The 26,330-nt window shown below is 34.2% G+C and overlaps 1 protein-coding gene across 1 annotated transcript in view; it reads left to right on the forward strand.

The window, feature by feature from the left end:
- LOC103263401 (gephyrin-like) overlaps positions 1–26,330 on the forward strand; it is a 324,475-nt gene that overhangs the window by 252,286 nt on the left and 45,859 nt on the right. The window contains exon 6 of the mRNA XM_021713947.1: positions 14,570–14,664. Coding sequence (XP_021569622.1) covers positions 14,570–14,664 — 95 coding nt within the window. The remainder of the gene's footprint in view (positions 1–14,569; positions 14,665–26,330) is intronic.

Raw genomic sequence — 26,330 nt, forward strand, 5'->3', positions numbered from 1 at the left:
CCACTCACCTCAGCCTCCCAAAGGCACGGGATTACAGGCTGAGCCACCGAGCCCAGCACAATGCATAATTTTTAGTAATTTTAAAAAGGAAAAAATTAAAATGCTACACAAAAATAGCACTTAGACTGTAAATGGGTGATCAGGGAGATTCATACAGTTTTCCCTCAGTTTCTGAGAAGAATTTGGTCAAGGAAAACCACCTTCATACAGATAACAAAATTCATGGATTCTTTTGTCCTTCATATAAATTGGCATAATATTTACATATGACCTACACACAAGCTCTAGTATACTTCACATCATCTCTAGATTACTTATAATACTTAATACAGTGCCTACAAATCACTTCATTTGTGTGAATTCAGTGGTACTCAGCATGTGACAAATTCAAGTTTCACTTTTAGGAACTTTGTGAGATTTTTTTTTCTCCAACATTTTTCTATCTCCAGTTAGTTGTGGAGCTCAAGAATACAGACAGCCAAGATTTCTTTAGTTAGATACATGATAAAATGTCAAGGAAAATCACTGAAAGACTAGTAAAGAAGCATAATAATTCCAATTTAGTAGAAATAAGATACTAAGTTTAAAAACAAGACCATTTAATCTGAAAAAAAAGTTTTTCCAAAAAATACTCTGCAATTAGTCCAGTGTTTTCCTCAACTCTTCCTTTATTGCTAACACCCGAAGAGGTGCTAGATAGACCCCAAAAATATAATTGTGATGTACTTTTTCATGATTATGAGTGAAATGTGGAAGTTATGTTGGGAATTACTTTGTACAAGTTTCATTTTATGATGTTCATATGTAAAGTGTTAGCTTTGAGGTTTATAGTGTAATACAGAAACTTGTTATAAAATTTTGGAGAGAGAGCTGTTAGACTGTATTTACTGGGTCAGGACAGTGATATCAAATATTAAGATGCCATATATCCATTACATTTGTGATTTATATTAAAAATTATAATACTTTGAAGATAGTCTGATTTGAATTTTAAAAAGAATGAATAGTTTCTAAATATGTTAGAGATGTCAAGCCTGGTAATAATGTTTGACTTTATTTACTAATATTTAAATGAAATAATTACAGAATTCAAAAACTGAATTAAATATCTCTTAAATATTCTAATATTTTCCTTCCTAATGTATTCAATACTTTTCTTTTTTTTAAATTGCTGTCTACCTTTACACTTTGACAATCTGCGGAGCAATTTTTTAAAAATCTTCCATCATGTAATGTAAATAGTACATCTTTTTTTTTTTAGTTGAAGTCTCACTCTATGCCCAGATTTAGTGCACAAACAGGGCTACAGCAGCCTCAGCCTGCTGGGCTTAGGCAATCCTTCTGCCTCAACCTTCCTAGTAGCTGGAACCACAGGGGCATGCCACCACGCCTGGATAATTTTTTGATTTATTGTAGAGACGTCTCACCAAGTTGCCCAGGCTGTTCTCAAACCCCCAACCTCAGGCAATCCTCTCACCTCTACCTTCCAATGTGCTGGAATTACAGGTCTGAGCCACTGTACCCAGCTAGTAGTATTTTTGTATTTTTAAAAAATACAAAAATACTACATTAAAATTGTGTTTTTCACTAATATCGTTTTCCTTAAGTGTAATAACTTTGCTGTTCCACTTAATTGAAAAACTGAAAAATTTTTAAAGTAATTCATACAATGATCTTAATATATCAGGATTGAAAACTCATTCTTTTTTTTACCCTAATGCCTTATTTATTTATAGTTTAACCAAAAACAGTGTTCTTTTATCTTTAAAGGTTTATGCCCAGCATATGTCATATTAGACTCAAAACATTGTGGTGTCTCATATTGCTCTGAGGTAGTAACTAAGTAATTCAGATAAAACTTTTCAATATGATAAGGAGCATATCATTTTTCCCTTGTTTTGAATAATCTTTGCTGTTTTTAAGAGTTCTGGATTTTTATTAACTACTGTTTATTTCAGCTTTCTGCCCTACGTCTCTCATGACACAAGAACAACTCATATTTTATTTTCATTTTTATAAGTAACATTTTATAAATAACTTTAAGAGTAAGCCTACATTTTCCCTGATTGGTTAGGCCAGACTCATTTTTAGATGCTGGAAATGAATGCAATGTCATAATATCATTTTGCTTCCTGATTCCTTCCAAGTTTGATAACGAATGTTTGTCTTACAGGTTTTCTTGTCATTGCAGATGGTCGCAAAGACAGTCACAGAGATTAAGGAAAATGTTCTTTACATAGACCTGTCATTTTGTAATATAAAAAGGCAAACAAATGAATATAGAATTTGAAGGAGTTGTAGTATATGAAAATTATCCAGATGAAATTACAAAAAGTCTGATAGGTTTTGGGCATCTTGTATTAATATAAAAATGAAAACACCCTGAGAGACCAAAACATATCTTCATGGGGATGCATCACATCCCCACCTATTTCATTGTTTTCTGTGCTTTTTGGGAGGGAAACTGGTTAGTTATAGAAGAAACCTGCCCTCCTTATTACAGTATTGAGTAAAATGTGAGTTTCCATTTGTTCCTGCTTTGAATGCCCTCTTCGCTTGTATACTTAATTTTTATTATGAGAAGAGAGATCTAAGAGAGGACCTGAGTTAAGTTTGTTCATAGTCATCTCAGTATAAAATCCTATTGCCTTCTTACAAAATCTTTCAGATTTGGTTTATAAACCTGGATTTTCTTTTATATTCATTGTTAATTAATTCTTAAATTTGGTTAGGCTCTTTTATAACCTGAGCAACTCTTATAATTTTTAGAGCATAACATTGAGTTAAAATGAACATCAAGGGAGCATTGAAGAGGAAATATTAATATTATAAACAGACAGCCTCAGTAGTAAGTGTGTATGTGTTTATGTATGTCTGTGTGTTAGTGGAGATAGCCATTTCCATCCATTCTGACTAGGTAATAAAATTTGTTTAGTGCCAGTAGATACAACCAAATTCTTTCAACCTACTCCCACCAGCTGTCCTAATAAGATTACTTTTCAGTTGCCTATTGTTCTAACCTGAAGAACCCAATCCCAGTGTACGCGCATAAATACAACATACACACACACGTACTTTATCCTCAGTTTCTTCAGTTGTAATTTTTTTTGTTCAAAAATGTACTCTATTTTGACTTCTCAGTCTCAAACTTGAAGGCTACCTAGGCCGTATTTGTATAGTGAACTGCCATGCTCCCCCCTCCCCCCCGAAGAGCTTTATATTATGTGTCAAGCATGGGGTGGGGGGGGTATCACTTAGGAAGGATGATGAGGATAATTTGGAATTATAGTTCATTAGTCTATGTATTCCTGGTGTCATCCAACATGGGCTTGGCACTATGTCCAATAAATTCTCCATGGATGAGCTCCTTCATTGGGCTTCGGAGAACAATATGGCCAAAGTCACAGCCTGCTGGATTCCAGGCCAGAAGAACTGCCTTGTTCTAAAAGTCTGAATGTTCTGAGAGTCTTGATCCTAGTTCTGAGATTTCAGTCCAAAATTCCATGCCAAAATACACACACACACACACACACACACACACACACAATGAGAATCTCCTAAGTATAGGATAAAATATTTTTTAAGCTTTCAAATTAGTGTGTATATAAGAACCTACATTTTTGCAGAATGTTTTTATTTTGAGGGTATTTCTGTGTTTTACTTTTTTCAGTCGCGAAGGTTAACTGCACTTCTTTTTAGAATAGTGTTTAAAAATTAAGCCTCTGATTATTTTTAAGTCCTTTGTTAAGATATTTTCTCTCAGTATTTATCTATCTTAGTTAATAAATAATGTGTTCTTCCTTTTGTATTTATTACAGGTTGTAGTTCACCAATGTTTTTTAACCCAATCCTGTATTTGTAGAAACCCTTAAAAGAGTAGATTTTTCTGGCTGGGCACAGTGGCTCATATCTATAATCCCAGCACTTTGGGAGGCCATAAGTGACACTAGGATCACTAGACAGGAGGATCACTAGAGCCCAAGAGTTCAAAACCAGACTGGGCAACATAGCAAGACCCCATTTCTACAAAAAAGTTTAAAAGATTAACCAGGTGTGGTGGCACATGCCTGTAGTTCCAGCTACTTGGGAGGCTAATGCAGGAGGATTGCGTTAGCAATCCTGAGTCCAGTAGTTCGAGGTTGTAGAAAGCTGTGATCATGCTACTGTACTTAGCCTGGGCAACAGAGCAGACCCTGTCTCAAAAAAAAAAAAAAAAGTAGATTTTTGTATTATGAAGTATAATGATGGTTTATTTAAAATGATAAAGTTATAATACCTCTTTCTTTAGTATGAGCAACAGAGCATTGACTTGAGCTAAGAAAAACATTGCCTCTTTGTGTTCCCGTGTTTAACACCATCCTCAGTCTTAATCTTATCCTGACAAGAAAAAACCTTAAAGTTATAATTTTTCATGTATGGTTGTTATGGAAATTTTAAAATAAATGTAAACTTATTTAGCTTGTTAATTTGAACAATTTATTTACCAAAAGTAGTTATAGACATTTGTATGTATATTTTCATCTTTGCTTAGGTACATAATTACATTGCTGTTTTCCATTTTACTTAAGGTGAAAGCTTAAATCCAGGAGGTTTGGTTAGTTCATTTTTTCTTCAAGATATTTTCTAGCTTCCCACATTCTTTTCCCAGTCTACCTGTTCAGAGGTTTTGTGGTAATGTTCCAGGCTACATTCCTGTTAATTGGTGTCTCCAAAGCTCCTACTTCTTGGTAAATCTTCATTAAGTTTTCAAAATCATTGCTGGCATGTTGCATTCTTTGGACATCTTCTGATAACTGTTTATATACATTCAAAAACATGTAGGCATAGCTTTTATTCTACAGTGCTTCTGATAGAACTATCCTTTTTCACAGTTGCTTTGTCTGTAGTTCATAACACCAACTTCTATGGCATAGGTAACTTTAGATTTGTGTTTTACTACAAACAAGATTACCCAACATTTGTTGAGCTATATGTTAGGGATCATACTGGGCATTTTATATGTTCTACTACACTTAAGCACATCACAAAGATCCTTCCTGTATTTAAATAGAGTGTAGTGCTAAAAGCACATAATAGTAGATTGATGAATTAAGTTCAATATGACAGTCTACAGACTTGAGTTCCCTTCTGGAACTTTCTGGTGATTTACTCTGTGACCTTGAATTAGTCAAAGAAATTATTGGTGTCTATTTCTTCATTTACAAAACAGAAGTAATAAATTATGTATGTTTCATCTGTATTATGTAATAGGAATATGTTAACTGATTAAATACCAAATGTCTGTAGGTGTTCTCAAAGAAAAGCACCATAAATAAAAACTCATAATGTATTTATTATTGGATTACATGGCAAATTAGTATTATTCATGTTTAGCTCACCAATGAAGTATAAAAGAACTTTTTTGGCGCATTATAAGTTTATGTGGTTTATAATATACTAGCATTATAAAAAAAATTGTGTCATTCTTTTAGTTAACCAAAAATGTTTTATTGTGTAAATACTTTAGATTTATAAAAAGGGTAGCAAATATCATTACCCTGTTTTTTACAAACGGAAAACAGAGATAGATAAATTTCAGGAAGCATAACAACAAAAACTTATATGAGTATAATATATGAATAATGAAGGACTCAGGTTATATGATTACAAATGAGGAATAAAAAGTCTGATTACAAAGTAAGCTATTAGTAGTATTAAAATCAACCTTTAGATGAGGACACCTATAGAGAGCAAGTCATTTCATTCAAGCTACTGTATACCATAGCCTCTGAATAGATAAGTGTATGCAGTTTTTTCTCACCTAACTATTGGGATTTATATTTAGTTAAAGCTTATCTTAAGCCAATGAGAATACTGAATTTTCTTTGCTTTAAGAAAGTATTGTGCTCTTTTTCTTCTTTCTCAGTTGGCCCCCAATTGTAAAACTACTGAGAGTGGTATGAGATGACAAAATGTAACACCTGATAATGATAATTAAAATAAAAGGGATCCTTTTTTTGTCTCTTCTAAATTGCTCTTCTGCTCACTTCACTTCCTTTACCTCATCTATTTCTTGTTCCTCTCACTTTGTCACAAGTGGCCATTTTGGTGAGAATCCAGTATTGAAGAAAAGGAACTTTAGTCATAATAATTACATGTTCATAATGTGGATGCTTTCTGAAAAAGGAAGAGATGAGTATTATTACATCTCAGGGCCAAAGGCCAAAGTTTTAGATGTTGTAAAATCAATTGTCAGTGAGCCATTTGCAAATAGTACTTACAAACCTAAAGTAGGACTTTGTTTCTTTTATTCTCTGCTAAGATGTTTAAGCACAGCCTAAAGTTGTGTTGTTACATGAACATTAAAAAATTGCACTGCTGTAAGTAAACCAAGTAGTTATGTGTTCATTAATGTAGTGGAAATTCAATGTATCGTTTTTTTTAAGGGCAGTCATTATGCTTCTGCTTATATTAAACACTACTTATCACATTAACAAAACAAAACTTCAGCATGCCTGGAGCAAAGAGGCTAGACTATATAATTCACCAGCCACTGGCCAGACAGCCTTTTAGTACAATTTTAAATTGAATTATCTTTCAACCTCATATTTTTCCGTATTATATGAGCATAATTGACAAATAAAAATTATATATATATATATATATATAGCATACATTTTTATTGCTTTGATGTACGTGTACACACACACACACACACACACATACACACACACATTGTGAAATGATTAACACTGTCAAGGTAATTAACATATCTACCAGCTCATGTAATTTTTTTTTTTTTGTGAGTGTGTGGTAAGAATATTTGAGACCTACCCTCTTGGCAAATTTTAAGTATATGATACAATGTTATTGACTATATCTAACCATGTTGCATATTAGATCTCTTGAACTTACTCTTTTTTTCCTCCATTACTACAAGAATGAGTAACATCTTTTTTTCTATGTAGATTGAAAGACATATGCAGCCAGTATTCTACCATTTATGGACAACTTTGCTGTTTTTTGCATGATACCAAAAATGAATAAATATATATTGCATTGTAAAATTCTAATAATTCCAATTATTTCATCATTCCCTGGAATGAAATATAAAGTACTATGTTTATATAAGTAGAATATGAAGATAAGTTTTCTCATGAAAATCTCTTATAAAACGGATTTGTTCATCAGAGTTCCCAGGTTTTTGGTTTGAAAATTATCAAAGTAATGTTTAGCTAAAGCTTACAGAAAAATAGCTCATTGTGTTAATGAGTTATAATGCTAACTAGTGTTCACTGTTATGTACTTAAATTGGTTACTGAACAAAGGTTGAGATCTAAATGGTAGCAAATAGGGTGAGATTTTTCATAGTTAAAGTGAAGAAAAAAAACTTGGAAGTCTTTTAATCTCCCATCATGTGTTATACAAAGACACATTGTTTCTCAGTAAGCCCAACAACTTCTTTTTACTCCAGCATTGAAATATATCCTTTTGTTGAGCCAGATAAATTGATTGGCTTGCTTTGGGGGGCCATAATATAATAATAAAGAGAAATAATGACCTTTAAACACTAGAACCTTATGTAGCACAGTGATTCATTAACCATTGGAGCTGAGATGAACTGTGAAAATAAGTGACTCAGTCACCATTTCATGCTTGCTGCAAAGTATATATTCATTGAATGGAATAGAAAATGAAATTGCCTGCAGTATTTAAGTTTGTGCTCTTTTTTTCTTGCTTCTTCATTACAATTATACTGTTTCCTTTGACTTTTCATCAAAACCAGACCTTATTTAAATATTGTACATTTTGAACTGCAAAACAAAATGGGGTATATTCACATGAAAAGTTATCTGCTTCTTCCAGGAATGGAAGAAGATGTAAATAAGAAGATTAGCAACCCACGGAAAAGATATTCATTAACAATAAGATCATATCTCCCCCAAAAAAGTGAGATACTTTTGCAAATTACCTTGATTTTTTTGGTTGCTTCTACACTGATGATTTGTTGGAAGGTGTTTGCAACTAATATAAAAATGAAATCTATAAATGAATGTTTTAAGTAATTAGAATTAGAGTAAATTCAAGACTGTTCTTATAATAATATGGCTCTTACTTCCATTCTACTGTTTCTTGAATGAGAAGAGAAAATAATAGATTTATAGTGGGTGTTCCTTGAACATTCCAGGTAGTTTGTAATGAATGTAAATTCTGTCAATCATATGTAGTCCTAAGGGAAAGAAATTATTTTAAGGATAAGTTCTCTGTACCATAGAATACTTCTAGGGGCAGCCTCTGAATTATTAATTTATTATGACCCTTTTTAAAAATGTAAAATAAAAGTAATTTGTTCACCCTTTAATGGGCAGGAGTCAGGAAAATGTAACTGGATGATATTAAACCTCTCCTATTTTTACTTAATTTATCTCCTCACTAGATCTATATTCTGATCGGAGAAAGGATTCTCACATTTATGTCCTTCTACAAAGCTTACTATAAGGTGATCATGAATAGTATACATTATCATTAATCTGCCTCATTCCTTCCCTTAGCAGTGTATTCAAAGTGTGGTCCTCTGAGCAGTATTGCCAGGCATCACCTGGACACTTGTTAGAGATGTAAATTTTGAAACCACACCTAGATTTTCTGAGTCAGAATCTCTGGAACTGGGCCCTAGCAATCTGTGTTTTAACAAGGCCACTAGAAGATTCTGATGCACACTAAAGTTTGAGAACTACTATTATACTATATCTCACCTTGATAGCATTACAAAGTTATTTATGGCCTTAAGCTAATATTTCAAAGATAGTCTTTGTTATTAAAGATTATTTAATCAGCAGAGGGCATGCAGTAATTGTTCGGAGTAAATTTTATTAAATCTAACTGGTCAGATAACAAGCATGTGAGTGTTGATACACAAATCAACACTTCTGCATGCTTAGTAAAAGTATTTCTGTCAAAATAAGTGAAAGCATTGAGTGATTTTTCCAAGAGTCACCATGCATATAAGGAATTTCTGTGTATTTTCATTTATCTATTGTATGTTCTATACATTTTGAAACCTGCTAGCAGTCTTTTTTTCTGGCCATTTTTCCTATGAAGTTAAAATATGGACTTGAAATTTCAACAAGATTCATGGGTTATAGGATCTCAACTTAGCAGTTTTTGGAGGATCTTTCTCACTTTAATGGTATCTTCAAAGTGTCAAGGATAAAATAATAAGATTACAATTATGTGATTTTTTATACGAGGTTGTAAATTTCATAGTTAAAAAATAGAAATTAAAGATAAATATCTTGTTTAAAAATAATGGCTAATTCGGTTAAACCTTGATATTTTGGATCCAAGTAGTTCAGAAAAACTGATATCTGATGTAGGAATATACATTTTGACCATTTTTCGAGGAAAAAAAGCCTTTGATAATCAAATTAATAATGTATAAGAAAATAGGAAACAGACTTTAAGCTAATTTAAGACAAATGGTTTCTGATTTTTTTGCATCTTTTTGCCATTGATAAAGAATAGTTCATTGATAATATATATGTGTTATCTACTTATTAACAAACACAGATAACCTTTATCTATATTGTACTAGTGTATGTGATTGAAAGTAATAAAGCTACATTCTTAAACCTGTTCTTCTGTTTGGATTTTCTAATGACCTAGACAGATCTCTTCCTCTAGTTATATTTGAAATTAACTTTTATTGTCTTGCTTTTTGCCTTCTAGTTGTATCTCTCCATTTTTGGTTTATAGATCTTTGTACTCAGCTCTTGCTCTCTTGTCCGTCTTCCAATCTGTACCTCATATGGCTGCTTACTCTAATTTATTTTATTTTATTTTTATTTTAGCCTTGTGGGGTACATTTCAGAATTAGGTATATAGTGGTATCGTACAGGTGAAGTTTGGGTGTCCTTACTTGCTAATTCAAATCCTTAATATCAGTACTCTAATTCGTGTTCAGTACTTGCCAAAGTGCTCTCATTTGGCTTCTTGTTCTTCATTCTCTTTCCCCTCATCTTTGGTTCTCTACTGTTTCCATGTAGTTTCTGGATTTTTGTATTATTCCTGTTCTCTGACTGATATGGTTAGAACTGCAAGGTTCTGGGGACAATTGGAAAGTAGAAGCATAGAAAGAATTGACATGTATCTAATACCTACTCTGAGCTAGGTGATTTGCTTTTATCATTTAGTTCTCATAGCCCTCTTATAAGATGTAGGTATGTTTTATTATTATCTCCATTTTATTCATAAGTACACTGAAGCTCAAAGTGGTTAAATATTTCTTTCTAATTCACAGAGCAACTAAGTAAAGTCATCTTAGCAGATAGGTTCATTTATTCATTCATTTCTTTATTCACCAATATTTGTTGAGCACATACTATGTGTTGGGCACTGTGGTAGGTGATGAAACAGATCCAACTCTTATTCTCATGGATGTTAACTGTGTAGTGACATTGTCTGACTTTACAGATGATGATCTTTCTATCTTTCTACTACTATGCCAGAGCTTAAGAAAAAGAGAAGATAAAAAGGAAATAGAAGAACTTTAATGTTTTAGGGAAAATATTGTTTGATATAGGTATGAGAAGGACTATATTTGTGCATTATTTAAGAATATCCTATTGAAAAGATCAGTTTGTGTCTAGTTCTGTAGAGAAGTTGACATCTCCCCTCCCCCAACCAATTCACCACCATCAAACACTAGCACCTTTCAGTGGCAGCACCATAATGTTTTGTTTTGTTTTTTATGTTCTAAAATATACAAGCTTTGTGTTTATAGGCCCAAATTCTCCGAAAGATCTTTAGAAAAAATTTACTGTCTTGTCTGAATTATGTTTAGAAAAAGATGAAGAACTCTATGTAAAGAATGTAGTTGACTCTCCAGAACTCTCAAATACTATGTTTTCTATTTTTTTTTTTTCTTTTTTAAAAAAATGAGGCCGTGCTCTGTCACCCAGGCTAAAGTGCAGTGGTGTAATCATAGCTCACTGCAGCCTTGACCTCTGGGGCTCAAGCAATCCTTCCATCTCATCCTCCCGAATATCTGGGACTACAGGCATACCCACCACTCCCAGCTAACTTTTTTTTTTTTTTTTTTGAGTTGGAGTCTCACTCTGTCGTCTAGGCTGGAGAGCAGTGGCGTACTCACAGCTACCCCAGAGTTGACCCGCTGGACTCTGGCGATCCTTCCACTTCCGCCTTCCAAGTAGCTGGAACTACAGGCATGCACTACCACACCTGGCTAATGTTTTATTTATTGTAGAGATGAAGTCTCACCAAGTTGCCAGGCTGATCTCAAACCTGTGGGCTCAGGCAATCCACTTGCCTCAGCCTCCCAAAATGCTGAGATTACAGGCTGAGCCTCCGAACCCAGACCCAGCTAACTTAAAAAAATTTCTTTAGCAGTGGGTCGCACTGTGTTTCCCATTGATGAATACTGTATTTTCAATCCCCAATTGGTTGAATCCTCAAATGTGGAACCTGCTATATGGGGGGCAACTATACATATATCCATCCATCCATCCATCCATCCATCCATCCATCCATCCATCTATCTATCTATCTATCTATCTATCTATCTATCTATTTATTTTGAGTTGAAGTCTCACTCAGTCGCCCAGACTGGAGTGCAGTGGCCGCTTCCGGCCACCACAGCCTCCACCTGCTGGGCTCTGGCGATTCTTCCCCCTCAGCCTTCCAAGTAGCTGGAACTACAGGCGCGTGCTACCATGCCCGGCTAATTTTTTTGATTTTTATTGTAGAGATGAGGTCTTGCCAAGTTGCCTAGGCGGGTCTCAAACCCGTGGGCACAGGCAATTCACTCACCTCGGCCTCCCAAAGGCACAGGATTACAGACTGAGCCACCGAGCCCGGCCCATATATTTATTTATACCATGAAAATGTTTTGGATGGTTTGCCCAAATACATAAACACAACAGCATTTTTTAAAAGATAAATGTGAAAAGTAGGACAAAGAAAGATAAGATGAAACTAGGTTGTGTTCAGTAAGCGATTTATGAAAGGTATCCACAAGTGTGTCTCTGTTCTCAGGGGTAACTTGATTCACAAGCATCATAATTTAAAAACAAACTGGTAGCATGGAAGAGTACCCATGCCTATTTATGACACTTGAGAGGACATGTCTCCAATAGGTCTTCTAAAGAGGACCACAGTGTAATGTGGTAAACAATGGCCTGACATACTTTCTAATATAAATAAGAGCTTCATTGAGCAATATTATTGCATCTAATTGCATACTACAAAAGCAAAGCCCAGTAAGACAATTCTATAAAAAATGAAATAAGACATTCCAAGTATAGACCACTATTCTTCAGTACTTTTGTCAAATTCAATGATTTATTTTAAAGATCTAGAAACAATAGTGAAACTGCATTTTCTTTAGGCAATTCTCATATGTAATTTGTCAATTAAATTTTTCATGTACTGGGTGACAATGAGCTTATTCTTTTGCAGAAGTTTGTTTTATTCACTGCTGCAACATCATTGCCTAAAATGCTACTTAGTACATCGATGCTTAATAAATATTTGTTGTTTAAATGGACAAATGCTGTGCTTTAATGTATCAATTTTATTATTTTATTTTATTTTTTTGAGTTGGAATCTCACTCTGTCGCCCAGACTGGAGTGCAGTGGCCACTTCCGGCCACCGCAGCCTCGACCTGCTGGGCTCCAGCAATCCTTCCGCCTCAGCCTTCCAAGTAGCTGGAACTACAGGCGCGCGTTACCACATCCAGCTAATTTTTTTTTTTTTTTTTATTGTAGAGATAAGGTCTCACCAAGTTGTCCAGGCAGGTCTCGAACCCAGGCTCAGGCAGTTCACTCACCTCAGCCTCCCAAGGTGCGGGATTACAGGCTGAGCCACCGAGCCCGGCTTAAAGTATCAATTTTAAATGAAATACTCCCTCTCAACTATCTGTTGATAGTTCCCTTCTTGTCTCTAAATAAAGTGTGCTACTATACTTTGGGGTACATCATCTTTTTGTGGATGTCCAAACTCATTAAATGTCAATCATTGCTTATATGACTTTTTCAAGCAGGTAATGAAATAAGTATTAACTCTATCCAAGGAGCTCCTTTAGTATTGTTCTCAATAACGTCTCCTTGCTTGATTTTTTTGTTTAGGGCTTTCAAAAGAACCCTTAAAAAGGTTCTTGAAGAAAAGTTGTAAACCTCAATAAAGCAATTTATAACTTAGAAATAGTGTTTCTTCTCAGGACGTCTAAAAATTAAAGTAGATTGACTTTGGAAAATAAGTAAGATGGTTTGGATAATGCTAGCTATGTCCTTTAATGATAATTACTCCCAAATTTTGGAATTTTAGGATTTCTTTTTCTGCTACCTGGTGTCTCCCTATATTTAAAGCAGATTTTATTGAGAAATATTATGTTCTTGTTAGTTTGTCTTTAAATTTTCTGCCATTGTTAAATATTGTATTAGGCTGGGATTAAGTGGATGATTAGAGTGCATCAATTCTGGCAATCCTGTATTCTATAGTAATTATGAGAGATTAACTCACTAATTTATATGCATTCTGAAGTTTGACTATAACATCAGTTAGTGTATGGCTTGCAAAGTCCTCAACTTTTGTCCAAAGCTACAGTCTTTTTGGGGACTATCATTCTACTTCCAATAAAATATTGAAATATCAGTCTTTCTTTGTATTTCTCCATAATTTACTTTTTGTTTGCCCTTCTGTGTATTTTCTGAAATACTTTGTTTTGCAAACTTTACTCTTATATTACTCCCAATTATTGGAACTTGCCTAATTTATAGAAACAGAGGGCTGGAAATAGATTAAGTCATGTATTTCACCCCCAACTTTTAGCCCAAAATATAACTTGACCATTGCAATTAGATATATAGCTATTGTGACTGACCTTCAAAAATAAGGTTTTCCTGTCTTCTTTATTAGCTTATTCTAGGTTTAGCTACACTTGTCTGAAGAATGCCCTATCCTAAAACTCCTGGTATATAGTTAAAGCCTATCACTTCATTAATTCTTTTTTTTTTAAATCAATTAGTTTGCTTATGTTGAATATTTGGAAGATGATAAATATAGAGTTTTTCTTCTAGCTAATAACATGAGGAAAATTGACACGATGACTTCTTGAATTCCTTTTAATCATATCCTAAAATCATAGAGTTAGGAGAGATATGGATGATCTCAAGTTTTTAGGGACTAATTATTTCAAGAGTAGTAGACAAAGAAAAATACCCAGATTTCTTACTCTGTGAAAAATCTATTGAGGTATATAGTAATCTGAGACTTTATTTTGGGGATTTAGGTTATTAGACAAGACAAAATTTCTATCAAATACTTCTAAGCAGTAAGAAATAAGAAAGTACTGCTAATATAGAAGTTTTCTGGATTTTCTTGGTCATTAGCTTTTATCCATTGGTTCTAAAAATTTGAATGCCTTAAAAAAGATTATTGTTTGGGGAACTACAAAGTATGATATGTAGAAAGCCTGATTTATAATTATTTTTAAGTGGGTTTACTACTCTAGACTTCCCCTTTTTTTTTTGGCTAATTTCACTCAGTTTGCTATTTAATCTTTAATTACAGGCCACAAAAGAAGTAATAGAACGGGAAGCGCCAGGGATGGCCCTGGCAATGCTGATGGGATCACTAAATGTTACACCTCTGGGCATGCTCTCTAGGTAAGAAAGTCACCAACATGTTGCAAAGCAAGTTAATTCCATACCACCAATCAATACAGTAGACTGAGAAACCTAAGAAACTTTAGTCACAACACTGAAGTTTGTCCCTTTTTTTCCCCAGAGTTAAGAGACTTAGTATTCTGTTTAGCTAAATCTCAGCCACAGTTTTCTCACCTTTAGAGAGTATTATATTACTGGTAAAAGCTATCAATCCTAACCAGAGAAGAGCCCAATTTTTTAAGATGTACAGCTATTCTTTTTGTGATTGTTTGTGATCATCAATTGATATGCATTAATAGTAGCTAAATGCTAATGTAATGAAACTAAATAGCAGTTTATTAAAATAACTTTTTCTCACAAGTTTGAAATTTTTATTTTAGTTTGTAAATAGGCATATTGATATATGGTCATGAAGAAAAGCTCATTCATATTGATAATCTTTTAACTTGGCAATTTGGTATATTTAAGTTATATTAAATCAAGAATGTACTATTACTATATTAAATTAGTATACTTAAAACTATGCCTTTGTTGATATAGATGTTCACGTCCATCCTTGCTCTGATGGTTTAATTAATTGCTACTAGTTTATTATCTCTTAGATTTAAATGCTCTAAATCCCTAAATGAGGATAATATATATCACTTAAGTTAGATAGAAGTGACAATTTAATGACGATTCAATATATACAGTTGATCTCATAGCAACCTTAAAATACATAGCAACTTCATGATTTTAGAGTTTCATAATTTATAACTATTTGTGTATTCTCTGTGCAATATGAATGTAAAAGTAAATATGTCTATTTAATTGTATGGAATATAAGTTATAATGTTATTTCTGTTACTTAGACTAAGTTTATATCCCATCAAGTTTATAGCCACTTGAAGTACAGCTACAGGAGAATGTGAATGGGTCATTAGTTACCATATTCTCTGCTGTCACATGCACTTTAATATTTGATTTTAATAAGAACAAATAAAGAATTAAGGTAGTATAATAGAGACTGAAAATTTTTAAAGTCCATGTTGCTCTTTAAGGAACTCAAGTTGATTCTTTTATACTGTTCTTTTTTAAGCCCTTACTTATATTACCTACACAAATAAGGTCGAGGGATTCCCTTTTTCCCAATTAAGTAGTAGTTTTTTAACATAAAAGAACTTCTGGTATACAAGGAATATAGTAAATTGCTATTAATTCTCTTGTTAATTCTTTTGTAATACAATTTTAATTCAGTAAACAGAATAATATGCTTATTTGCTGAACCCCAAATTCAGCATTAGGGATGCTAAGAATAGAAACAAAAATAAGAAATGGTCCTCCCCTTAAGGATTCCACAATTTAACTGAAGAAATGATTCTTCGCAACTATTAAGGTAATTCTTTAAATTGAATATAACTCTCTTGATCCAGTATAGAAGGATCATTTTTTTGATTTTTTTTTTCTAGATTAATTTCTCTTCTCCTTTCTGCATCTCCATAATTACTAAGTACTGGGCTGCTGAATGAGTGGGAAATTAATTAGCAGTAGCTGATTCTAATTAATTTGAAATAAGTCCTTCATCTTTATCCTGAAGGCTTTGAAAATTAACACATATACACAGCATGGGAGCACCTTCTTCTGGCTTTTCTTTCTGTGCATTGCTGATTTAACAGAGTGTATTTACAAATTTTGAAACAGACATAGTAATTTACATTAGTTATAGAAAAGGGAATATTTTCATGAATGTTCTTTTTTTGTGCTTCTCAAAGCCTTTTGGAAAAATTTTTATTTTTATAACAGCCATGGTTAGATTGGTGCTTCCTTTCTACAACTTTTATATTTTGTATATTCATTGCGTTTTGTACGTGCTTCTATTATAGAGCAAGTCATGCTGTATTGTAATTAATTATTTACTTGTCTGTGTTACCTAATTTGTAGAAAACTCTTAAAGATGGGCACTTTATTTTATATCCTCACCCCCAAAACAACTTTTGGCACATAGTAAGTACTCAAAAAATGTTTATTGTTATAGTAACTATTGATAAATCAGTGTTTCATCGTAGTTCTACTAGCATTTTTTTTTCTGGTAAATTAATGCATCAGGTTGGTGCCTTACCTTCCTATTTTTATTTCTAGAGAGCAGAATTAAGTAAAAATACGTTTTTAAATCATTATATCTTATGAATTTTGCAGCAACTTGGATGGTTCTAGAGTCTATCATACTCATTGATCTATCACAGAAACAAAGAACAGAGTAACATGTTCTCATTCAAAAGCAGACCCTGAACATTTACCATAATACTGTAAGAAAGGGATTAACAGTAGTGGGATACTGCTGGGGTGGATATGGGAGGGGACACACAACATCAATAAGGATACCTGATCTCAAACCAGGCAAAGTGGGGAACAAAGGGAGGTCCAAACTTTGCCTGTATTATGACTACTTGTATACCTAATACTGAATTGTACCCCACAACCTTAAAATAAAAAATAAACAAAATTTAGAAAATAAATAAATCATTATAACGGTTTAAAATGAGTTTCGTATATGTGGGTTACTTAATATCCTCCAGTTTTGTTTGTGTGTGAGTGATTTGGGAGATATTATGAAGTAATAGTTAAGGGCAACATCTATGCTTATAATAACTGGCTTCTACTATAGTTCAGGCACTTACTAGCTACTTACTTTCTTTTTTGTTTTCTCATCTGTATAATGAAGATGTTAATAGTACCAGATTTCTTGGATCAACTGTTTTAATCCATGTGAAGCACTTAGAACAACAACTAATTCATGGTAATCTTAAATGTTGATCATTGTTGTGTTGTTACTATTTGAGATATCTTTAGAGCAGGTCTGCTGGAAAAACCTTCTTTTGGCTTTCTTTCATCAGAAAGTGTCTCAACTTTATTCCTGAATAATATTTTCACTAGATGCAAAAATCTGGGTTGACAAATCTTTTCTTTCAGCATTAAAAAAAAATCTTGCTCCACTGTCTTCTGGCTCCATGGTTCCTGAGGAAAAATTTGTAGTCATTTGAATTGCTATTTTCTTATGTGTAATGTGTGATTTTTCTCTGGCAGCTTTTGAGATTTTTTTTTTTTCCTTATCTTTGGTTTCAGCAATTTGAGTATGATGTGTCTGGGTGTGGTTTTCTTTTAGATTATCCTTTAGATTTACTGAGCTTCTTGAGTCTGCAAATTTAGGTCTTTAACAAAATTTGAGAAATTTTTAGCCATTGGTTTTTTAAATACCTTTTTTTGCTACTCCTATGATATGAAAATTAGATCTTTTGATGTCTTACAGTTCCTGGAAGCTCTGTTCATTTTGTAAATATTTGCTCTATATATTTTTAGATTGTATATATGATCTGTCTTCAAATTAACTGACTTTCTCTCCTCTTTCATCTTCATTGTGCCTTTGCACATGTCCAGTGAAAGTTTTCATTTCAGAAACACTATTTTTTCCATTTAAAAAATTCCATTTGGCTCTTTTTTATGTTTTCTATTTATCTGCTAAGAATTTCTGTCTTTATATTTATTTCAAAATTATTGACTTTTATGTCATAGAGGGTGCTTATAATAACTGCTTAGAATTATTCTTCTGGCAATCTCAATATCTGCCTCTCTTTGGGGTTGACATCTATAGATTTCTTTTCCCATGAGAAATGGTCAGATTTCTCTGATTCTTTCTGTGTTGAGCAATTTTGGATTATATCCTGGACATTTTGAATGTTACATTGTAAGTAAAATATTATATATTTAACTCCTGTTAAAATCACTTGGAGAATGTTAGTTAGTTTTAGCAATCAACCCGATTAGGCTCAGATTGCAAATTCTGTCTTACTTGCTATATGGTTAGGTTCTGCCCAGCGTGTGAACCATTTCTTTCACATTCTCCAGCTTCCAAGGGACCCTGTTCCCATTTACTATATGCAAAATAGATTTCTTGCAGAATATTAATTCACTTTGTTATTACGTACTTCTACACAACTGGAACTCCTTTGGGAAAAAGAGGCAAAAGAAACAACAAAAAAGGAGATTCCTCCTACCGCAGCTCTTTAGATAATAAGGGCCCCTTTTTTGTTGTTTCTGTTTACCAGAGAGATAGGTCTTCTCTCTGGGATTTAGATACTAGCACCATCATCATCATCATAGTATTGCAGTGCCACCACTAGCCCTAGCCCTATTAAAAACTTATTCGGCAAGGCATGGTGGCTCAAGCCTATAATCCCAACACTTTGGGAGGCTGAGGTAAGGGGATTGTCTGAGCCCACAGGTTCGAGAACAGCCCGGGCAATTTGGCAAGGCCTCATCTCTACAATAAATCAACAAATTAGCCAGGTGTGGTAGCGCGCGCCTATAGTTTCAGCTACTTGGAAGACTGAGGCAGAAGGATCACCTGAGTCCAGCAGGTTGATGCTGGAGTAGCCATGAGCATGCCACTGCACACTCCAGCCTGGGCGATGGAGTGAGACTTCAACTCAAAAACAAAACAAAACAAAAACAAAAACTGTTATTCAAGTTCTGACTTCAGTTCCACATCTGCCTACTATTGTTTACATTAAGTCAGGTGGTCATTGTATTCTGTCCACAATCAGAAGAGAGAGAAGCTATGGTTACCTCTTCCCTTCTGGCTAACGCCAAAAAAAAGCAAGAGTCTTAGGTTTAATGTCAAATCTCTGACTTCAGACATTTAGTAGCAGTATTAACTTGGGCAAGTTACTTTACTAGGCTCAACACTTCTTGTTTCAATAGCTAACTGAACCGCCCACAAAATAGTAGCAAATAACTTCCCTAATCTATCATTTATGCCTTCACTCATTTTTTTTAAAACTCAAATACTCTTTTTTCTCTAAGTTTTATTATAACATAGTAAAGCAACCACTGTGGTTATATATTCAGAAATAGTATGTCCTGAGTTTTATTCTCCATCCTGTTATTCATTTGATTTATGATATCTGCTTAATTTCTTAGGGATATTACATAACTCATAGGAAAGTTATGACATCTTTATGGATTTACTCACTGACATTTATCTATATATATACAGATATAGGTATATAAAATCATAACAAATATCTAATTCATAAAAAGAAAAATTGATTGCCAGTTTGTTTAATTTTATAAAGAGATTTAGCATTGTAATCCTCAGTAACCCATCTTTCAATTGTGTCACTCTAATAAACATATGCACAGCTTGGGGGTGAAAGAAATTTTTTCCTTTCGATGCCAAAAATTGCTTTATACTAAATTAGTTTTAAAAATTAAAGAAAATAAATCACTAAACTTAAGTTTTTATATCAGTGAATCAAATTACCCTTATTATTACTTACTTAATGTTAGAGTAACATAGATTACTTAAAATAATTTAAGATTAACAGTATTACTATCTTTAAGAGTTTCTATTTTTTTAACCCAGTATTATATACACAGCTTATAAAAGGCTATGGTAGGGAGATGAGCAGAAGATGGCAGAGTAGAAAGCACCAGGAATCTATTACTCCACCTGCAGAGCAGTTGAACTGGCAGAATCTTTCTGATGTAACTATTTTGAAACTCTAGAGTCTATTCAAAGGTTTATGTCCGGGGGAAGACTTGACTGGTAAATTGTGGTTAATTTTGGTCAATGTTAGTCTAACATGGTAACTAGCTAACCATCCCTCAGTGCCTTAGCTAGCGGGTAGCAGTGCTAGTGTCTCTAGGACATCTTGAAGAAGGCAGAGTAGGCAATAAGAACCTCATTGTCCAAATATTGGGCATTTTGAGTTCTATTTGTGGGTTACTGCTTTGGATTGTAGAAGTGCAGAGGCTAAGACAGGCTGCCTTTTTTGGAACCCCACGGGTTGGAGTGTCTTCTGGGTGGGGATCCCCAACCAGTGGCCCTTACTGAGCCACAGACCAGTAAGGAACAGGGCCACACAGCAGAAGGTGATCAGTGGGAGAGTGAGTGAAGCTTCGTCTGTATTTACAGCCGTTCCCCATTGCTAGCAGTACCATGGGAGATCTGCATCCTGTCAGATCAGCACTGAAAAGCCTGCTTTCGTTTCCAACATCCTGTCTTTGTGAAGCAGGGTTTCCTGCAGTGACAGCAACCAAAACGAGATTATGGAGTAGACTGGACTTAAGCCACACACTTCAGATATCACTGTCTCCCATCAACCCCAGATGGGACCATCTAGTTGCAGGAAAACAAGCTCAGAGCTTCCACTGATTCTACATCATGGCAAGTTGTATAATTATTTCATTATATATTACAATGTTATAATAATAGAAATAAAGAGCACAATAAATGGAATTCACTGGAATCATCCCCTCTACCCCGGGTCTTTGGAAAAATTGTCTCCCATGAAACCAGTCCCTGATGCCAGAAAGGTTGGGGACCACTGTTATAAGGGACTTATAAGGATAGTGCTTATTTTTTCCCCTATATTTTTCTCTTTTTCCCCTTTTGGGAGCCAGAAACTTCAGGATTAGGACATGCAAAAGTAATCACGAATATAGAGGAATTTAGAAAGTCACTATGCATACACAGAGAAAGATAAATACTTAGAAAAGACCTGAGAAGACTTTAAGTACACCTCAGACTGATCTCTGAAGCACCATATAGTGAACAAAAGAAAGAAAAAAGGAAGGGAGGGAAAGAGAAAGGAAGGGAAGAGGGGGGAGAGAAAGAGAAGGAAAGAAAGAATGGAAACGAAAGAAAGGGAGAGAGAGAGAGAAAGACAGACAGACCGATAGACCCTGGGAAAATATGATTTCCGTAAGTACCATATTATACGATTCAAATGTTATGTTTTCAACAAAAAATTACAAGGCAAAGAAAAAGCATGATTCATTGATGAAAACAGTAAATAAAAAAAATTCATGAGGAAGTGAAGTTAATGAATTTACTAGACAAAGACTTTAAAATAACTGTCTTAAAGATGCTCATAGAACTAAAGGAAGATATTGACAATGTCAAAAATTACATATGAGCAAAAGTATCAATAGAGACATATAAAACATAAAAAAGAACCATAAATGAACTCCAGAATTGAAAAATCCAATAACTGAAATAAAAATTTTACTAAACAAATTCCAAAGCTGATTTAAGCATGAAAAACAACAACAACAAAAAGAATTAGCAAACTTGAAGATACAACACTTGAAACTGGTAAGTCTGAAGAATAGAAACAAAAAAGATTAAAGAAAACTGAGCACAACCTAAAGGACCTTTGGAACGCCATTAAACAGACCAACATACACATTTTGGCCAAAACTTCTCTAGTTTTTGATGTAAGATATGAATTTTAAAAATCCAAGAAGCTGAGGTGAGTGGATTGCCTGAACCTGCAGGTTCGAGACCCCCCTGGGCAACTTGGCAAGACCTCATCTCTGCAATAAATCAAAAACTAGCCGGCGTGGTAGCACGCACCTGTAGTTCCAGCTACTTGGAAGGCAGAGGCGGAAGGATCGCTGGAGCCCAGCAGATCGAGTTTGCGGTGGCCGGGAGCAGCCACTACACTCTAGTCTGGGCAACAGAGTGAGACTCCAACTCAAAAAAAAATTTTTTTAAATAAAATTTAAAAAGTCCAAGAAGCTCAACAAACTCCAAGTAGGGTAAGTTGAAAGAAAACCACACCAAGACACATTGTAATCAAACTGTCTAAAAACAAAATGTTGGAAGCAGCAAGAGAAAATCAACTCATCAGACATAAATAATCCTTAGTAAGATGTAGCCAGATTTCTCTTTAGAAACATTGGAAGCCAGAAGGCAATAGATTGATAGATTAAAAGTGCTGAAAGAAAAACACTGTCAACTGAGATTTCTCTGTATTTGACAAAACTGGTCCTTGAAAGTGAGAGAGAAATTGGACATTCTTGGATGAACAAATGCCAAGAGAAGAGGCTTTATTACTACTATACCTGCTATAAAGAAAGACTAAAGAGAGTTCTTTAGGTTGAAATGAAAGGATGCTAGACAATTACTCAATGCTTTGTGAAGAAATAAAGACCTCAAAGGTAAAAGGATAGGCAATTATAAAAGCTAGTATTATTGAAATTTTGGTTTGTAACTTCTTTTTTTTTTTTTAATTTAAAAATTCACTGCTTAAAAGATAGGCATAGGGGCCAGGTACAGTGGCTCATGCCTGTAATCCCAGCACTTTGGGAATACAAGTCAGAAGGATCACTTGAGTCCAAGAGTTCGATACCAGCCTGTGCAACATAGCGAGACCCTATCTCCACAAAAAGTCAAAAAACTTTGCAGGGTGTGGTGGGATGACTCATAATTGCAGCTACTCAGGAGGCTGAGGCAGAAGGATTGCTTGAGCCCAGGAGGTCAAGGCTGTGGCGAACCATGATTGTGCCACTGTACTTCAGTCTTGATAACAGAGTGAGACTCCAACTCAAAAAAAAAAAGAGAGAGAGAGAGAGAGAGAGAGAGAGAGGGAGAAATACATGCATAGGACTTCTAGTTCTAGTTTCCAGTTTCACGTGTAAAAAGCTTGAAGTCATCAGTGCATCCTAACAACATAAAAGCTCTAAACATACTGAAAAATTAACAGTTCCTCTAGGATTTCTAAGAGAGACAAGAACCTAGGGCCAATGTCTGCCCCCCAAATTGGAGACATAGACCCACAAATACAGGGAGCCATGGCTTACAAGAGCAGAAACTCATGAAGAGTAATTATGCAGGAACCAGTGTCAGGGTGGGAAAACCTGAACTGTAATTGAAGCCTGTTGGAAATTCTGAGAGTTAAAAGCTTCAGGGGGATCCAGTTATAAGGGAGCCCCCACACTTTTGTGAAAACTGAGCATTTTCTAAGAAACTTGTGGAACAAGTCCTCCAAGATAACAGGTTCCAACAGTAAATATCAAGAGAAAAAAACCCTCTTTCAGTATTTTGAAATACACTGTTCTTCCTAAGGCGTCTCACCCTCAGGAGTAACTTTAATGAAAGCCTACACTGCTGGGATATAATTAAATCTTAATATGCCTAGAGGAAAGGATATTCCTGACTTCTGCCCACTCTAACCATTCTCTTCCATAAAAGAGGAGAGAAAAAACAGAGTAACATTTGTTAGGGTCACAGTCAAGGGTCATAGACTGAGACCTAATCACAGGTCCATAAAAATACTTCCCCTTTCCTACACATCATCCCCACATTAATAATGGCCTATCCACAACAGTTTCTTTAGCCCTGTACATCATGTTTGGCAATTAAGAAAATATTACAAGGCATACCAAACAGCAAAAAAAAAAAAAAAAATTTGAAGAGGCAAAACAAGCATCAGAAATAAACATGGCAAGAGTTGGAATTATCAGACTGGGAATTTAAAACAAATGTGATTGAATAGGCTAGAGACTCTAATGGATAAAGTAGACAACATGCAGGAACAGATGGACAATGTAAGCAAAGGACCAAAAAGAAATGCTAGAGATCAAAAACACTGTAAAATAAATTAAGAATACCTTTAATGGAATTGTAAGTAAACTGGACACAGCTGAGGAAAAAACCTTTGAGGTTTAGGATCTCTCATTATATATCTCCAAAACTGAAGAACAAAGAGCACAAAGACTGAAAACAACAACAACAACCAAAAAAAAAAAAAAAAACCACAAAAAAAAAAAACCCAGAACATGATATCCAAGAACTGTGGAACAACTGTAAGAAGTATAACATACACATAATAGTAATACCCAAAAGAGGAGAAAGAAACAGAAGAAATATTTGAACCAATAATGATTGAAAATTTCCCCAAAATTAATGTCAGACCACAACCCACAGATGTGAGAAGTTTCAAGAATGCCAAGCAGGATAAATGCCAAAGGCAACTATACCTAGGCATATCATTTTCAAACTAGAGAAAATCAAAGATAAAGAAATAAATCTTGGAAGAGGCTAGAGGAACCTACACTTTGCCTATAGAGGAACAAAGATAAAAATTACATTCAACTTCTCAAAATGCATAAATTAATAATCTGTGTTTTGGGACACCCAATGTATAAAGATATAATTTTTGTAACATCAGTAATTGAAAGGAAGTGGGGACAGAGCAGAAGGGCAGAGTTTTTGTGTGCTATTGAAGTTATGCTGGTATAAATTCAAAATATATTGTTAAAACTTTAGGATGTTAAGTATAATTATCCCCATAGTAACCACAAAGAAAATAGATGCAGGATATACACAAAAGGAAATGAAAAAGGAATTAAAATGTTTCACTAAAAAAATCAGCTAAACATAAAAGAAGGCATAAATGCAGGAAATAAGAAAGAAAAAGCTATATAACATGGAAGACTTTTAACGAAATAGTAGAAGTCCTTTCTTACCAGTAATTAAGTGTAAATGGGTTAAGTTTTTCATTCAAGATAGAAGTTGACAGAATGGATAGAAAATCATAATCAAGCTATATTCTACCTGCATGACTCATTTTAGATCCAAAGACATAAATAAACTGAAAGTAAAAAGGATAGAAAAAGATAGTCTTGTAAATAGTAACCAAAAGAGAGTTAGAGTGGTGATAAAAATATCAGACAAGCCGGGCTCGGTGGCTCAGCCTGTAATCCAGCGCTTTGGGAGGCTGAGGTGAGTGGATTGCCTGAGCCCGCGGGTTTGAGACCCGCCTGGGCAACTTGGCGAGACCACGTCTCTACAATAAATCAAAAAAATCAGCCGGGTGTGGTAGTAGCCTGTAATTCCAGCTACTTGGAAGGCTGAGAGGGAGGATCACTGGAGCCCAGCAGGTCGAGGCTGTGGTGGCCAGGAGCGGCCACTGCACTCCAGTCTGGGCGAAAGAGCGAGACTCCAACTCAAAATATATATATATATCAGACAAATAGATTTTTAAATCTAAAAAAGGTTGAATATCTTAAATCAGAAAAGTTTATAAATGACAGAAGATATATGTTATTATATGGTTCCATATAACACAATACTATAACACTTTTATAAACATTTATGCATCTAATAACAGGCCATCAAAAATAGCAAAAACTGACAGATGTAAAAGGAGAAATAGACAGTTCTGGAATAATAGTCGAAGAATTCAGTACTCCACATTCAGTAATAGATTAAACAGCCAGACAAAAGGTAAATAAGGAAATATAGAACTTGAACAATCCAATAAATCAACTAGATCCCACCCACATGTATGAAGCACTTCACCCAACAATAATAGAATATACCTTCTCAAGTACACATGGGACATCCTCTAAGATAGATCATCCGTTGGGCCACAAAACAAAGTTTAAATAGATTTTTTAAAAACAGGTATCATAAAAAGTATCTTTCAAGATAATATATCCTTAAAAATATATTCTCCAAAAAGAGGATGAAGCTTGAGATCAATAACAGAAGGGAAACTGTAAATTTCACAAATATGTGAAAATCAAATGGCACACTTTCAAACAACCAATGGGTTAATGAAGCAGTCATAAAGGGAATTAGAAAATACTTAAAGATGAATTAAAACAAAAACACAACATAACAAAACTTATACCAGGCAGAAAAAGCAGTGCTGATATAGCTTTATTTGCTTATATTTAATAATAAAAAGAAAAAGATCTTGAAAACAAAAACCTAACTCTGTAACTTAAGGAAGTCAAAAATAAATAAATAAATAACAAGCTAAACCCAAAGCTAGCAGAAAGAAGAACATAATAAAAATGATAGCAGAGATAAGTGAAATAGAAAAACAATGGAA

This window comes from Carlito syrichta, unplaced genomic scaffold (assembly GCF_000164805.1).
Source record: "Carlito syrichta isolate Samal-C Ts95f unplaced genomic scaffold, Tarsius_syrichta-2.0.1 Scaffold305058, whole genome shotgun sequence".
Classification (NCBI taxonomy): Eukaryota; Metazoa; Chordata; class Mammalia; order Primates; family Tarsiidae; genus Carlito; species Carlito syrichta.